Source organism: Melanerpes formicivorus, unplaced genomic scaffold (genome assembly GCF_026170545.1).
Source record: "Melanerpes formicivorus ecotype bairdi unplaced genomic scaffold, bMelFor1.0.p_v2 SCAF_179, whole genome shotgun sequence".
Classification (NCBI taxonomy): domain Eukaryota; kingdom Metazoa; phylum Chordata; class Aves; order Piciformes; family Picidae; genus Melanerpes; species Melanerpes formicivorus.
The window spans coordinates 175,102-192,429 of NW_027142531.1; the positions used below are offsets into that span (position 1 = coordinate 175,102).

Consider the following 17,328-nt stretch of genomic DNA (forward strand, 5'->3'; position numbering starts at 1 on the left):
AGGCTGAGGCTCTGCTTGTAGCAAAGAGAGCGAGAATCATAGAAGCATTCTGATTGTAAGAGACCTTTAAGATAATCAAGTCCAACTGTTACCCAACTAGTCTGAGGCTAAATACAGTTACCAAAGGGAAGTGGGGGGGGGGGGGGGGGTAGACAGTGGCAGCATGCAGCTGGAGTCAGACCCTATTTACAACCCTTCCAAAGCAGAGTGCAAGTAAGCCAGGTCTCTATAGAATGCTGAAGATTGTTGTATTAATGCCTGGTGAATACCAGGACACTGCTACACCTTTCCAGCTGAGGAGGTATTATTTTGCAGGGGTTGGTTACACACTGCTAACTAATAGAATATCAGTGTATTTTTACTGTGTAAAAACTGGTGACAGCACAGTGGAATTGACAGCATTGTGCCCAGAAATCCAAGACCAGCAACACTTGCCTCATTGCATGCCTCGACCTAGCTGCCCCTCAGCAATTACACAGAGGTTGTCCTCAGATACAGAGCCTCGGAAGACGTCTCTCAGCAATCCTGCTTCTAAATGCAGAGTTGTGCATTTGTTAATGCAACTTGTATTAGCGTGTTAAAATCCAGTCGTTTGCAGAAGATGCCTTGGTAATGGGCCTGGCTACTACTGGTGCAGTGGGAAGGGAGGTTTTATGAGCCACAATACAAAGCAATACCCCAATGAGTCTTCCTTCCCTCTTTACCTGCAATTACTTCTGGCTCTTTTTTTGTTTCTATTTAATGAAACTTGTGTCGTGGATAGACCTATACAACCCACCAAAAAGGAACAGAAACAAGAGAAAATTATACACACTCACTGACCTCTTGAAATCAGTGAGAAAGATGTGCTGGATCCAGACCAAATTCTTCCTGGGGGGGTGGAGGGAGAGGGAGGTATTATATCCTCTGTGTTGCAGTCTCATGCAAGAGGGACTCTCAAAAGCTTGTGTAAGAGCATCAGGCTTGCCTTGAGCATCAGACTCTTGGGGTCAAATGTGAAGCTGTCAGCTTCTAAGTCTCTTAAGGGCACAAAGAGTTGCTTGGTGGCTGCTCTGAGTATACAAAGCAGATCATTTTTCTGAGCTGAGGACTGCCTGTATCTTTGAAGTTCTTCAAATAAACTGCTCTCACCTGGGTGCTCTGCTCCTGTTTGTCAGAATACAACTTGCTTACCCAAAACAAGTCAGAGTGTGCGTGTGTGTCTCCTTGGGTGTGCAACTGCTGTGTTTGGTATGGGATTTTCTCGCTATTCTGGTCCTGTTCCAACATCAGCTGGTTGTCAGCTTTCCTGTCAGGTGTAAAAGTTTGCTCACCTTTCAACCTATGCATAGCTCTGAAAGCACACAGTGATCAATAAAAGCAACTTTGGTTTCAGAAAGATGCTCTCTCGGTATCTGTAGGATATCAAAGTGGTTTTGATGTGATTTGGGATTCATGCTTCTGAATGATACTCTACTTCAAGAAGAAATCTGAAGTTTAATCAGTAATAATCCAGGATTACAGGATGTCCTGCCTGCCTTTTTTCTTTTTTTTAATAGTAACAGGTCTGCTTTAATTAGAAGCCTTTCTAATACAGATTAAGGCATTAGGCAAGCTGGAATCCTCCCATCTCTCAGTGAAATTATGAGAGTTCTGGGAGGCCCATTTAGATAATGAAAACTACAGAATGTTTCATGAAGGCATGCGCAGTCAGTTGGAGTGGGGGAAATGCTCAAAACCTAACATCATCAACTTTTGAGACCTAGCAGCTTATTTTCTTTCCCAAAATAGTCTATGATCCTGCACATCAACTGGATAGACCGGGTGAGGCTAACGATGGGAATCGAGTTTTCAAAGTTGAGGACCTACATGAGCACTCCACAAACTAAGGATACTAAGGCTGTACTACAGCCAACAGAAACCGGCCAGATTCATTTCTCCTTTATCCAGTCAAGATTAAGTCCACCAGGTGTCCTATGCAGCACCTGTCAAAGTGGTGACCCATCCAGAGACAGCCTGGGGAAGAGTTGAAATAAATCCTAAGGAATGAAAAATAGGAAGATGTTACTTGGGGTTTTGGTGATAGCTTTCTTGAAAAGAAAGTAACAGCCACAGCCTGCTCATCTGTGGGACAAACCACCCACACGAAAAGAGGATGAACTAAAACCATTCCATGTATCTTCTGTCCAGCGGATAACAAGGACTGGGGTGTCACTTAACGAAGAACTCCAGTTTTCAAATTTCATTTGCTTGTTTAAATCCCAAAGGGTTTTCTGCCCAGGAACTATTGGCTGTTGGTCAACCTTCTTTTGACTTCAGACTTGCTGTGTTTCGGGAAACGTTTTTGTCTCTGTGAGAGTTTCAAGACTGAAAGTCAAAACGCTCCTGCACACCATAATTGATTTTTGTGTGTCTATGAACAATTAGCTTAAAGTATTAATATAAAAAGTAGGTAGCTTCATCTAACGACTTTTTTTTTTGAGTAATCTGAACCATCTGCCTCTAGATATTAAGGAGTTCACTCTTTAATCCAGATTATGGCTGACAAACTGGTTTTGGCATTCACGTTTCACTAGCATTGTGCCCTTGAAGAGCCGATGTGGCTGTAGAAACTCTTCTGCTTACAACTCTTGGTTTGAAAACATTTTTTGCTTGCTTTGGCTTTCTCATAGCTGTTTGCTTATAGCTCCTTTTTTTTTCCTTGAGAAGATGGCCTTTCTAATGAAAAGCATGTTGAGCAACCAGGTAAAGAATTTGGGACTTGGAGGTGGAGGGGAAGAAAGCAAAGAAGAAAGCACTCCTTCTGATCCAGCAGCAGCTGCAGGAATGACCAGAGAGGAGTATGAGGAATATCAAAAGCAAATGGTTGAGGAGAAGTGAGTACCTGTTCCCTTATTATCAGTATGGGGCTGATTCGTGGTACCTTTGTGCAGATGAAATAACCCAATAAAAAGCCAGCTATTCAGCTCTCTTCCCTTTTCTTTTAAAGCAGATGAATCTTTGCTAAAGAGACTTTCCAAAGTAGAAGTTCACCAACTGGAAATGATCAGGTCCTGTGTTCCCCCTTCCCCTCATCCTGCAGCTCTCTCCTACACTTTCCTGCTGCCTCCACACCTTGAGATGCTGGATTCATTCCTAGCTGATCCCTGTCTATCCAAATTTTCTGAGTACAAAGCTGTTTGTAGTGCAGGAGTTTTAATTCTAAGATGTGTATGATTTGTTCTCCTGGAACTCCATGTAGGGTACACATTCAATACATATTTTTCCTTTCTCCACATTTACTATGGCAGACACAAAAGAAGTCACGAGCACTAAGTTAAATGGATGATATTCGTCTAGGAAAAGGCTTTAAGGTTGTTAATTTTTGTAGCTGCACTTTCAGTTATTTTTTCTAAAATCTACTAAATAAAGCAGAACTTTTAAACCTCGATTTTATTTTCCCTGTGATCATAATCTTTACCACTTTGCTCTGTTTAAATATCAAAACAGAAGTAAAATAAAGGACTTCACATGTAGGAGTTCAAATCATACATAATTATAAATAAAACGATTGACTTTTAAACCTCAAATGCATCTGTTCCTCTAATGGTCAATTACATAATGGTTGTGTAAATCCTTCATGTAAGATGATTATAGGTGAAAGGTTAATGACTGATGGAATTTGAGGTATCCAGGTCTGTATTTAGCAGCAGCCATTTCCATCATAAAGCCCTGAGCGGGCATCATTTGGTCTGGAATAAAGCACAATGTTTTGCTGTGCATTTTGTCAAGGGATATTAGAAAGAGAAATAATCACCTACCAGCAGGAAGATGCTTTACTGAGACCGGAGCAAAAGGGGGTCCTTAGGATAAGGAAAATTCTTGGGAAAGGAATTATTTCTATCATGTTTTCAAGTGTGGCAGGTATTGAGAAATTGGTGCAGGAATACTTCTGAAAGTACGGTTTGAAACTACAATAGGAACATCTGAAGCTCGCTCACACACAGCTTTCCTGCTCCTGCAGAGCTTCGTGTTGCAGGGCATAACCAGAGCCTCCAGAATAAAAAGGTGCAAGCTCAGGCAATGCTGGAAGGCTTGCCAAGTGACTTTTGCCAAGTGTCCTCATGATGCAAGGACAAGCAAGAAGCCCAGATCTACTCAAGCAGAAAATCCTGCCCCTCAGCCCCACAGGACACCTAAAGAGATGTGTAGTGATGCCCTGTGGGAACACATCCTGATGCCTGCTGTGGCTGCTAACAACTCCTCTGGAGGAGAGGGCAACAGAAGAGGAAGATTGAGAAAGAGGGCTAAAAACCAAACTCACAAACCTCTACGCTTCCCATCAATGACTACCTGAAAGAAGTCTAAGAGAGCTTCCAGTTAATGTGAAACTTTTTTGTTTGGTTGGTTTTTGAGAAAGAAGGAGATGAAAACCCCAAAAGCTCATTTATGGAAGCAGAGGGCAAACAGCATTTGATCCTCCAAGTGGCTTCTATGTGACAAAATATCTATACTGGAATTAAACCAGTTAACCAGTTTTGCCACAGAACATTTGTAACAATGCTTCTGGGGGGAAAAAAATGAGAGAGAGAGAGGGGAGAAGGTGAAGGTTATCAAAGGTTATAAAATGTTACAAAAACAAAATCTTTGAGGAGATACATTTTGAAAATAAATACACAAGTAATCCAACCAAAAGTCCCACTGACCACTTTGTAAATCTAATGAAAGCATTTTATAAAACACAGAGGAAAGAGGAAATTTTCCACACAGGGGAGCTGTGGAATTCATTGCCCTAGGGTGTCCTGAATGGTTGCAGAAAAGACCAGGGAAATTCATAGGTGACAGAGGCCACCCTGGGCTATTTCAGCAATGATGCAAGGCCAGCTTTTGGCTCCAGTACTCCACACTGATTTTTGGAAGCTGAGCAGTTTTGATACAGGATGCTCGTGCTCCGTCTACTGTTGGAGATGAAATACTAGGATAGGCAAACTTTTGGTCTGACCTAGAAAGACCATTCTGACACTCAGTGCATGTGTTCTTATCCCAGAAGGTGGTCATGTTTGTAGAACAGCAGCACTAGCAGGCAGTCACCCCTTTTTAAGTGCCCCAGTGGAAGAAGAGAGGAATAAGCATAACTTTCCTGTTCTGCTCATTGGTATTAATCACTGTTAGAGTCAGCAATAACAGACAGCAGGGTCCAGACTCCAGACATTGGAGGTTGCCTTCTCCATTCTTCACAAAACAGAGGAATTATTCAGAGAACAAGCTTGGGGTGCAGGGAGCCTGCCCCCCAGCATCACTTTATTGATATCACTCATTTTGTACCTTTGGACAAGTTCTGTAACAGTGTGAATAACTCCTGCACGTAGCTTTTCACAGCTGAGCAACTGGTTCAGTCTGAAAGACCACATTTTGTCAGTAACTTCAAGAAACATTATTTTCCAATTTCCAGGATGGAAAGAGATGCAGCATTTGCACACAAAAAGGCAGAGCGAGCCTGTCTGAGGGTTCATCTGAGAGAGAAGTACAGACTCCCAAAGGTAAGCCTGCAGTCCATGCTCTCCTCTGGTTCAGTGGCCAAGGCTACAGCAAACACAGTGACAACCAATGCAGAATTCTGAGCATGCCAAGTTGCCTCATCTGGGGAAATCCCTCTGCAGCTCAGCACAGAAATGGAGGAGCCCAAGCCATGCTTCTCCCTAGTGACTGCCTCCCTTAGACCCTTTTTGCTCTGCTCGGTAGATGGATCTAATAGATTCTCATAATCCTTTTCCGTGCTGTCAGATCAGGAACAGGTGACAAGAGAGGCTGAGTAACTGGCCTGACTGTATCTGACAGCACACATTCTTAGCAACACACAGCAGCTATAGGCAAAGCCCCTTAGAACTCTCTGCAAGTTGTGTTTGAGTTATGCTAGACTTCCCAAGGGTCCTTTTTACTGCCTTCTACAGCGTGCAAGTGAACTGTCCATTCTGTTTTCTTTAGTGCTCCTGACACTGTCAAACATTCCCAGGAAAAACAAAGTACAGACAGCAGATACCCCAAGCAGCAGAGAAATCTGGAAGTTTGCTAAAAGCAGACAGCAGCTGCAATAGCTTGTGAGCAGTGACAGAAAGCATAGTTAGTGCTTGCATTGATGGTAGTTTCCTGTCGAAAACACATGGATACAAACAAGGACAGCCCAGTGTTTGGTTTAGAGGGAAGACTTGCTTCTCATTTACTGATCATCTTTCACATTTTCAGGGATTTAACTGCAAAACCCTCGTTTATCAAAGGCTTGTCAAAGTACAGGCTTTAGCACTAAGCCTGTACTGAAGGTCTTGCCTATTAAAAAAGTTTTGAAGCTTGAATCTTCTGCAGACTGTTTCTTGTTGCAAGATGGTATTCAGGTACTGGACTCCAATGGGTTTCAAGGAAGCTAAGAGCCTATTTGACCCTGTGAGCATGAGCCAGGTAGACAGAAGTCTGATTAATTATATCAAGTATAATTAAAATATTCTAGCAGTATAGGGCTTGTATTTCCCAGACCCTTCTATCCTGGGATGATGGCCCTAGTCAAGGTTGAGAATTAACCATGCCACGTTTTAGTCTATACTAACTAGCAGTAAGGAAATGACCTCTCAACAGTGAGTTCCACACATTTAAGATATGGTCAGCCAACAAATTCATAGTGCCCCAGGGTACTTCGTTCATAACTGCTCAGGGCAACTGTCATGGAGATTACCAAACAGCAAGGAACCAAGAGTCAACCTGAGGCCTGCAGGCACCTTAGCTTGTTAGGACCCAGCTCAAGGGAGAATTGAGGGACAAGCCTACCCAGGAGCTCTCATGTCTTGTGATTTTAGCTCTGTAACAGCACAGGCATTGTGAAGGGATTGGCTGAAATCCCTATCATGTCTTCTAGCACCTGCAGGAGGAAGGCATCATCCTGAAGCTAGGAATTAAACCAGAAGGTGGCCGTTGTCCTGGTTCAGGCTGTGTGCTTCACCAACCACCTGAAAAATCTTCAGCATTTACCCAAATACTGTTTCTAACTGAATTAGATGTTGTGCTATAAAAGCCACTCCATGACCCAAAGTTACCACTGGAGTAGCTGATGATCAGGAAAAGGGCTTTGCAAACATTCATTTTTATTGCAGTGTTTTGCAGGGCTTAAAAGCAACCACATTTTGCTTGGGGGGGTGGGGAAGTGTTTCATAATATTTTTAAAGAAAACCCCACCATCACATTGTAAAGGTGTTCTTTCCTGGAAGCAAAGATTTCCAATAGCTACTGTAGTTAAGTGTGTGTGTGTGTAGATACAGACAGACAGACAGATAGATAGATAGATAAACCACTATTATTTTTAAATAGTCAGAATGTTCAGATATTGTTAAAATCATGCCAGGTTATGGAATCTAAGGGACTAGTGGGCTCAGACCAGAACTGTGTTAGGGACTGTCAAGTGGTTTAATGACAGAGGTGAGGACATTCTAGCACCATAGAGCACACCCCAGCACCAGTCCATTTCAGGGTTCAGATTTAGCATCAGGTTCACAGAGCACATAGAGTCACAGAAACGAACGTACGATTGAGGAATTTTAAAAGCTATAACCTACAAGCAACAGAATTCAGCGCTGCTGTGTGGTCTGTGGCAAGCAGGAGCGAACACCAAAGCACCTGCAGCCATCTCTGCTGAACTGTCTACAGGATTTCCTACTGAAACATCAGGACCGCCAGAAGGGAAGGACGCGGCAGTCACGCAATTACAAGTGTAACGATGTCACCTTGGCTCAGAAAGTGACTCTCGAGCACAAACACAAATTGTAAACCCTGTAGTTTTACCACGGCGTTGGTCTGACGCTGCTCCTAGCCCCGAGCCGCGACAGGCCCTCTAGTGCCACGCTCCTCACACCGCACCGCTTCTGAAAGCCTTCGCCTGAACCCTGAAGGCAAATGACAATCTGGATGGAAAGTGAGCGAACCCTGGGGCCTGGATAAAACGGTCTCATCTGTGCCACGCAGGACCAGGGCTGACAAACGTGTTTTTCCTTAACGCTGAACACGCGGCTTCGATGACCAAACCCTTACTGCCTGCCTTTCCGAGCAAAGGAAGAGCTGTCTAGGCAGGTGTGGTAGAACCTTTGAGACAGGTACTGGGTGCGGGGCAAGCAAGGGAGGAAACCTTGTGGAGAAACCTCAGTTAAGCTCCCTCTGCCTGGCCTGCCAACGTGTCCCTGCTGAACAAAGCTCCTGTAAGCAGACGCGAAGTGAATGAAGTTACAGTAACCACTCGGAAAGGACAAAGGACTTACCACCGCCACCGCTGCCTCGCCCTTCGCGTTCCAGTCTCCTGGGCGTCCTAGCAACGCCCCAGCCCGGTACCTTCGGACCTGCCCCGCGAGAGCCGCCGGTTCCCCTGGGCTCTGCCTGCACCTTCCCAGCTGCCGCAGCTCCAGAGCAGCAGGCAGCCGCAGCGCTTATAACCGACACCGGGTTCATCAACAAGGTACCACCAGCTGGGGCAAAGCAGTCATTGTCCCACTCAGTGCTGGTCAGCCCACACCTGGAACACTGCCTGCAGTCTTGGTCCCCGCTGTACAAATGACTGTTGACAGGCTGGAAAGTGTCCAGAGAAGGGTGACAAGAAGGGCCAGAGGACTGGAAGCCCTGACATGAGGAAAGGCTGAGAGAACTGGGATTGTTCATCCTTGAGAAGACACATCTTAGGGGACACCTTATTGCATAAAGGGCGACTACCAGGAGGAAGGAGACTGTTTTCACAAGGAGTCCAATAGAAAAGACAAGGGGTGATGGGGACAAGCTATTGGTGGGGAGATGTCCGCTGGAATCCAGAAGAAAGCGCTTCCCCGTGAGAACAGTCAGACCTTGGAATCGTCTCCCAAAGGGAAGCAGTAGATTCCCCTACACAGGACAGTTTTAAGACTCAGATTGACAGGGTGCTGGGCCAGCTCATTGCAACTACATCATCACCTAGAAAGGTTGGACCAGATGATCCTTGAGCTCACTTCCAACCTGGCATTCTGTGATTCTATGATTCTATTACTGAAGGCAGAGGTTTACATCTTTAAAAATGAAGCCTGCACCTATAGTTTCTCATTCAAATGACCCCTTTAAATGCAATGAGACTTCTGCAGGTGATTATCAAGGTGACACGCTGGAACTGTGGTCTCTTTTTGGGCTTCAGATTCCTTCCAGAGGGAAATGCCTGGAGAGACACAGGTCGTGTACAGTTAGTGTCATAGGTAGGGGTACTGTACACCAGCTGCAGTACACCATTTGTTCCAGGCTGTGGGTGCTCAGCACAGTGGCAAGAAAGAGGAAAACATATCTTGAGGGCAGAGCTAATTGCAGAATGATTATTTGGCGGGGTGAGGGAGAGGGAGGGGAAGAAAAAGAAGTGTAAGATTTTAAGTGGTTGATTGGATTGTAGGCCTAAATCTCTAAACAGCAGCATTTTCATTAGCACCTGAGTGGTAAAATATCATTAGGCTTTGTTTGCCTTTCGGAGGCGTATGCCGAGCCAGCTGCTGAGCAGCGTTTCCTCACAGCCTCAACACACGCTGCGAGGTCCCAGATTTACAGCTGAAGAAGGGGTTGTTGCAAATGCCTCAGGACACTTAAGTGCCCACCTCTAAACTATAGGTCAGTGGCAGTGGGTGTCTCTCTGTGACGGTGAAAGTTTGCCATCCATAGTGTTGCTTTCAGTTCTGAGACGGTGTTCAGGGTCTCCACAGAGGCTCCTGGATGACTTTGGACAAGCATACTGTCACCTCATAGCACCCAAGAGTATGCAGTGGTGATCTGCCCCATCTCCATCTGAGTCTTAAATCTGGTATACACTAAGTGCTCTTGAGGGGGTGGGGGGAGGGAAGTTTCAGTAATTTCAGTGTAACAGTAGAAGACTTGCTGCCAAAGTAGGAGAGGAGCTCTAAGTCAGCGAAGAAGATACTAAGCATATGATCAGCTCTGCTGCTTTGCTATGGTTGCAAGTGTACCTTGCAGGATACGCTTTTCTGCCTTTGTAGCTAACTACATAGCATTTCTTGGTTGGAGGTCCACTTTCCTTTCATCAGCCCTCATGAAAACATATGCCACATCAGGAAGAAAATGAAACTATCGTGTGCATGCTGTATGTCTCTGAAAAAAGTCAGCTCTATGACACAACATTACGGCAGCAAAATGTTCTCAGACCTGCGGTAATACATTAAGTAGTTTGAAAACCAAAGTCATTCCAGGTAGCCTAGTATGGACTAGAAAGCCTGAATATTACCAGTATCAATCACTACCACACATTGTAGATGAAAGCATGACATTCAGAACTAGGCAGGGCCCCCTTTTCAGTGCAAAATCTAAAGCTCCATGCAATCTGGGCCAGACTTATAAGAGAAAGCAGTCCCTTAATGAACCTAATCCTATTAACAGAATTGTCAACTTAGGTTTGTCATCAGAAAGGAGCTTTTAGCCATGAGACATCTGATCTGCAGATAACTTCTTCATCTTTGGGGTATTCAATGCATAAATAAATACTGTCATCTAAAAGCACCACACGTAACTCCTTCACTTACTCACTGCCTGTTTCCTGAGCCAGGATCCAGCAGACAGTTAACTTCTGCATGGTCTAAACACAGAGGCTTGAGGCAATAGTGCCTGCAATGCAGGAGAGGAACATCTGACCACAGGATTGTCCAGCCTGTCCAAAGACCTCATCTGTAGCACGGCGACCTCGCCCCACGGGCCCCTTTCACATGGCTGCTTTGCACATGCATCCACCACGTCAACTCAAATGCCGCTTACTCTCTGTCAGTGTTGCCACATCCACACTGTTCTTCCATCCAAGTGTTAGGGGTTCTGTTGAATTCTTAATGCCTCAGGAAGTAACTATGTCATCAGGGAGGTGGATCCCTTCCCCTAGTCAAAGCACTGCTGCAGACAGTGCTCTACAAGGCTCTCAGTTCCAGCAGGCTGGTTTGATTCACTGATACTGAGAGAGAAAGAGTATTCAGGCGCTATCAGGTGCCTTTTCAATAACAAGTGCTGCTGAAGATAGTCAAAGCAAAGCTCACGATGAAAGGGACATGTCATCACCTCATCTCAAACAGGTCTTGCTCTCCTGTGCTGTGAGCATTGTTATGACTTGATTCAATGAATATTGCTATTCCAGAATTAAAAGGTTTTTCACTCGTCTGCAGCCACTACCTGAGCTCTAGCTTTGCATATAGACCAAGCAGAAGGAGAAACTTCTCTCAGGAGAGGCTCTTCAGAGCCTGCCGGCTTCAGAGTAAAATCTGACAACAAGTATTTGCCAAGCTTGAAGAATTCTTTTGCTGATCTGTTTTCTTGATAGGCCAGACTGAAACAGCTGTGGATCCACTGTGGAAAAATGGAGTGACAAAGTGGATGTGAGCAGGCAGCAGCATCAGGATTGCTCCCTGAGAAAGTCCAGGCCAAGGCAATGAGAGACCCCAGCAGCAGCAGTGTCCTTACCCACCGGCACAGTCCTGTGGGCTCTGAACACAGCAAAGAGCTGGGGCTGGCAGCAGGGTCCAGTGGCAGCCCAGTGATTGCCAGGGAAGGCAAAGCATGGTCCATCCTGGAAAACCTGTCATCAAGTCAGGCTCAGCAGGGCACTACCTTGGCACCAGCACAGCGGTAACCTAGCTTAGGGCAGAACTGGGGACTTCACATAAGCTGAAATGGGTTTCTGGGCCCTGAGGGTGAGAGGATTCTCTTTTAAGACATTTTGGGCAATGAACTGATGCTGCCTATGAGGCCCTGAGAGCTGGAGTGTAAATCAGCCTCCACACTGTGCTCCAAACTGTGATCTCTGTGAAAGGACAGGATAAGAGTGTGTGGTTGTGGGGGAGCAGTCTGGTGGTTCCAACCTGCGGCTTTTCACACTTGTGAGGTACCAGCACTGTCAGATGGCATAGATCAGCATGAGGCTGCTGTACTGCTTGCCCAAAAGTCCTGCTTACAGATCAAGGCAAGGTGGGCTTTGGTTCCATATGTAACTGGGGCATTATAGGTGTTGAGCTGGAGGATCAGGGCTGGAGTCACCCGCCCAAGGTGAATCCAGTGCAGGGAGAGCAAGGTGCCAGGAAACTGTGCTCAGCACTGCAGGCAGACAGTTCAGCTGCCCTGCAGAGTGGCCTGGGAGCTTTGATCACTTTTGTTTGCAATCAATCAGACTTCACAGAAACAGATGCTGAGACTGTCTCTTTCCCGCTTACACCTGTATGTCACATATGTGTGAAGAATTTTGCACCACATTCCATCTGTAATGAAACAGATCTGAGTTTGGCTACATCAGATGCATCACCAGGGCCAAAGAACATCACCAGGACTGCTGAATTGTCAGAATGGTGCCTGACCCAGTTTTGGCCTGGGCACTCTCCCAAGAAGTTCCCAGGGGCTGTTTGGGAGTTAGGACAGACATGCCCAATAGGCAGTTAGATGGGACCACCCTGTTTGGTAGGGTGAGAGAGTTCAATAGCATTGCAGTGGGTTGTTCCAGGCCAGCTGGCCTTGGGGCAAGAGACCAATGCCAGGCATATTTAATTTACTAGAATAGATGTTGCTTCTTGTTCTCAGAGATCCTAAAAGGGTGGCTGAACACTTGCAGAGACCTGGAGACTACAGATATTCAAGTCATCAGGAGAGTCATCATCCAGTCCAGGGCAGGCTTGGCAAAGTCCAGAGGGGCATTCCATGTGAGGCTGTTGGAGCCCATGACCTGTCCATGAAGCCTGCCTGTTTCGAATGCTCTCTGCAGTCCAAGCAGGGTGCATCTGATGTAGAGTAGTGCCTCTGTCACTGCCAGAGCCATGGCTGCCTTTGGGCAAGCGACAGTCCCCAGCTGCATGTGTGCTGGAATAGCAGGAACCTTGCACACCCTGCTCACACCCAACTGCAAGCTGCTGCCTGCAGCTAGCTGGCATGATGCATTTCCAGCACCACATTCTGTCTCTGACCTTCAGAAGTGAGTGCTTGGAGCTGCAGGCTCACAGTGGACTTGGACACTTGCAGTGTTAGCCTGGCTTGAAGAACATCCTGTAGGAAAACCTCACAGTCCTCCCTTGTGGGAAAACAAGCTGTAGATTATTTCCACCAGACTTAAAAAAAGGGGAAAAAAACCAAACCACCAAACAGCAGGTAAAATGATGACGGGTTGGATGTGATGATCTCGAAGGTCTCTTCCAACCTGGTTCATTGTAGTCTATTCTATTCTAAAATCAGAAACTTGATTATAGAGGCATAGAATTGATTTGAATCTCCATTTAAAATCTAAGGAACAGAACCAGATCTGTCAACTTTTAGAAGATGAGGCCATACAGGATCTTCTGTGCTCTTTGGCTTATTGTTGAGCTCTTCCCTGTTGAAGCTCATACTAGGACAGGCTAAATGTCAAGTGAGTAGAGGCAGGTGACTTGGGCAGGATTGTACTGCTCTAGACTACATCTGAACAAGTTCTTCTTTGGTCAGAGAACACTCTGAAGCCCCAAACTGTGCAGTTCATCACGTCTCAGGCCTCAGTAGGACAGGGAGCTTCCGTGCAAGAGCGTGTTCACATCAGCAAAGTGGCCTTTGCGTGTGCTGTGGGGGCCTCTCCACATCATGTGCAGCAGTGTGCAGTGATTATGTCTTAAATTCTAATCATTTCTAAAGAAAAGGACACGTGCGATTGTCTGCTTAGGGGGGACTTTTCCTGTGGTTAACCCAGTATCTGTTTTTATCATCCTCTACTGCTACTTGAGAGAATTCCAAAAGGATCAACTCCTCCAGCAGCCAGCACCTGCTGATTAAAAGTTTAACAGGTGTTTTCCTGCTACACAATCAATAAGGAATACTCCTGCCAGCTAGGAAGTTATTTCTAGCTGCCGCAGGTCGGGTAGCAGCAACCCTTACCTAAAGGAGTCACCCATTTCAGCCTTGACGTAGTAACAACCAGATACACCTCTCTGTGTTTTCTAAGAGCTGTAGAACACAAATAGACCTAACAGTAAATAGTGGCTATGCAGTCAAGCGTCCCAGCCTGCCTGTCCTAGCTAGGGCCTGGAACTACACAGACATTGCCCAGATACATCCTTCCATTCATTCTTGCTTCATTCATGCAAACCCAGGACCCGTCTCACTCTCAAAAACACCTCCTGCTGTCAGCATTGCTGCTTATTCATATCAGGCCTTTGCTGCTGTCATGCTTCATTTTGGAGATGGAATGAGGCATTAATGCTTATCTTTGATGTGTGAACTGTGTCAAAATACCCTCTTCTTCTAAGCTCTGGATCCATCCGAATTCCCCATAAAATGTGAACAAAATCACCATTGTTTGAAAAATTGACCTAGCTCTGCTGACAGCATTTCAGCGGGCAGGCAGGAAGCCTGCACAGCCCTTGCTGCATCTCAGCCCTTTTAATTGCTTAACTGGTTCCTTCTGCTGTCTCCTTTTGCTTTCTCAGACTCACATCCAACCTCCATCCTCTCTTTTGTTGTCTAAGTCCTCCTATTACCAGCACTGCAGCACTGCTCTGATTGCGTGCCAGGCAGCCCCTGCACTTAAGCACAACTCAGAGATACCAACCCAAGGCCCAGACACAGCTTACAGATACGGTGTGGGGAAGACAAGGACCCTTTCCCCAGTAATTCTGCCCTAGATTTAACACACCTTTCTTCAGGAAGGCTTCAGTTTAACGCTGATACCTAAAAATACCCACCAGCAAATGAACAGGCAGAGGCAGCTACAGGGTTGCTCTAAAGCTGTAGCTTTATTGACCAAACGGCACAGCAGGCGACAGCCGCGGCAGTGCTGCAGCAGGGCTTCAGCGGACGCAAGAAAACTTGTGGCAGATTTCCTGCAGGATCAGCAGGTTGCCACAGTTGACACAGCACAGATCTCTACAACAGCAAGTGACACAGGGGGCTTCAGTTCTGACACTGCTGGAGCTCTCTGTAATTGACATCGCCTGCAACTCCCTAGCACTTGTATGGGGGCTGATAGAACCTCTGCATCTAAAGCCTTTGACTGGAAAATCTGAGCATATGTTTCAGTTCTCCCCCAAACAAACAAACAAACAAAACAGGCTTGTTGGTAGATCCTGGGACAGCAGAAATACTCTCATGTGCTGTTTTTATTGTCTGCTTTTTGTGTCAGAGTGAGTTGGATGAGAATCAAATACAGATGGCTGGAGATGATGTGGGTTTGCCAGAAGACCTCCAGAAGATGGTGGCAGAAGATCAGGTGGAGGAAGAGGACAAGGACTCTATCCTGGGACAGCTGCAAAACATCCAGAATATGGACATGGATGCAATCAAAGAAAAGGCACAAGCCACCTTCACCGAAATGAAACAGGCAGCTGAGCAGAAATGTTCTGTGATGTAGAAGAGCTCTGCCCAGGGGTTGTGAAATCAGCCTTGTCCCAGTGGCTGCAGAGTGAGGGCAGGCAGAGGGATGCACTTAGCTCTAGAGCATTAACTGTAAATAGAGAAAAGCGAGAGAGAGACTTTAAAACCCCGGGGAGGGGTCAACATTTATGTGCTGCGATTGCTTAGTGCAAAGTTAGGACTGATCCTCAGTTTTTAACATGACATTTTTCCCCATGGAAAAAAATATGGCTTCAAAAAAGCTAAAACTTGGGGAAAAAATGTGCCTTTTTCCATTTTGTCAAAGTGATCCAAATGCTATGAAATGTGTATTTTTTAGCAACATCCTGCTGCTGATGCATGACCCCTAGGTAACCATTCATTTAATGCTGCTCTCAGGAATAAACCCATATCTTTTCTAAAAAAAATCCATGCTCTTTCAAACATCTTGACCCAAACTCAGCATTCAGATGTTGATATTTTCTGCAAGGATTTTATATTAAAAAAAAAAAAGAAGAAGTTTTGCCCCTTTCTGTATTAGATATAGCAAAAGGCAAAAAGTGAAGCCATATAACTCTACAGCTTGGGACAACATTGTCTTCTTATTTAGAACTGAATGTGGACTAGTAGGAAAACAAGGCTTGGCAGCCATCAGAAAGCTATGGTCAGGCAGCAGCAGAAATCTCTTTAGGCTGCTTCAATTTCACAGCCACTCAGTCTCCAAATGCAGTTCAAACACCAAGTGACAGCAGTGGCCCTCTGCTTGGCTATGTGTGCCAAATTCTGGGGACTGGGGTACCAGCAAACCATTTATGTAGGCTAAAAAGAGCCATTTATTCCAGGAGTTATCTCCATACAAGGCTGAACATAAATCTAACCCACCTGGGAGATTATGCCAGGGTAGGACACCTAAACCCTGAGAAAATGAACAGATTCCACTAGTGCTGAATCTGGCTGAGCCTGTGAGACAGGCAGGATCCCCCTTTAGTGGTTTTAGATTAAGGACCAGGCAAGGTTTTCTTTGTTGTTGTTGTTGTTGTTCAAAGTTTTTTTCCTGGGGAAACCCTAGGCAGACACTGGTCTGATTGCCTCCCACTCCCCAACAAGCAGTGGTGATGCTGGCTAACACTTGTGGCCTCGCACAGAGCAGCTGGCTGGTTGAGGGATGGTTACTTGCTGCAGCCAGCAGTGCTGCCAGGGCCACCAGCAGCCTGGGCAGGCAGTGATGGGGCTGGCAGAGATCGTCTCCACCAGCCCTGTGGAGCAGGGTCCCGTGGTCAAGGCATTGGGGGGTCAGGCTGTCTCTGCACTTGCATGGCCGTAGTAGTTGTCACGCACGACAAGTCACGCAACAGCTGTCCAGCCTCTGCCCAGGGAGGATGCGCACAGTGCTGCGCCCGAGGGGCTCAGGTGTTCTGTGAAATGAAGGACTTTGTCAGCTCTCCAAAAGGTAGCCTGACAATGAAATTTGCAAATGAATACATGTAGCACCTTCCTACAGGTTTGTAAGTCTCTTTCTCTCTGTCTCCACCCAATCAAGTAAAAATATTAATTTTAAACGAATAAATGCACTAAGTATGGTTTGTCTCTTTCCTTTTTTTCTTTCCCTCCTTCTCGTCCTTCCTGCCTTCCCACCTCTCTCCTACCTCTCTCCTTATTCTGTCTTCTCACTCTTTTGTCTCTTCTTTCTTCTCTCCCTTTCCCCTTCCCTTCTCTTGCATCAATCCATTTCCCTCTGTATCTGTACAAATCTGGCAGGTGTCTCCATACTGTTCTGTTACTTTACAGACTGAATTGTCTCACCTATAAAACACTAAAGTAAACAAGCCTAAGACTTTCAACCCTTGAATTAAAAAGTGCCTGGGACTTCCTGAAAATCTTCCTGAAAGCATCTGGTGGTTTAAAGGAGCTAATTAACTTCGTCAGCACATACAGGATCAGCATTTTCACAGTTTAAAGGGTCAGAGAGAAAGTGCAGCCAGAATCACCAAACAAGCAATTAATGAGATT

At 45.7% G+C, this 17,328-nt stretch overlaps 1 protein-coding gene across 1 annotated transcript; it reads left to right on the forward strand.

Moving 5' to 3' along the window:
• Positions 1–2,498: 2,498 nt before the first annotated feature.
• Positions 2,499–17,145, forward strand: CPLX4 (complexin 4). The gene is made up of 3 exons (XM_068169358.1): positions 2,499–2,855; positions 5,411–5,498; positions 15,110–17,145. Exons 1-3 carry the CDS (start codon positions 2,689–2,691, stop codon positions 15,335–15,337), a joined length of 483 nt encoding a protein of 160 aa, XP_068025459.1. The 5' UTR covers positions 2,499–2,688; the 3' UTR covers positions 15,338–17,145.
• The last annotated feature ends 183 nt before the right edge of the window (positions 17,146–17,328 follow it).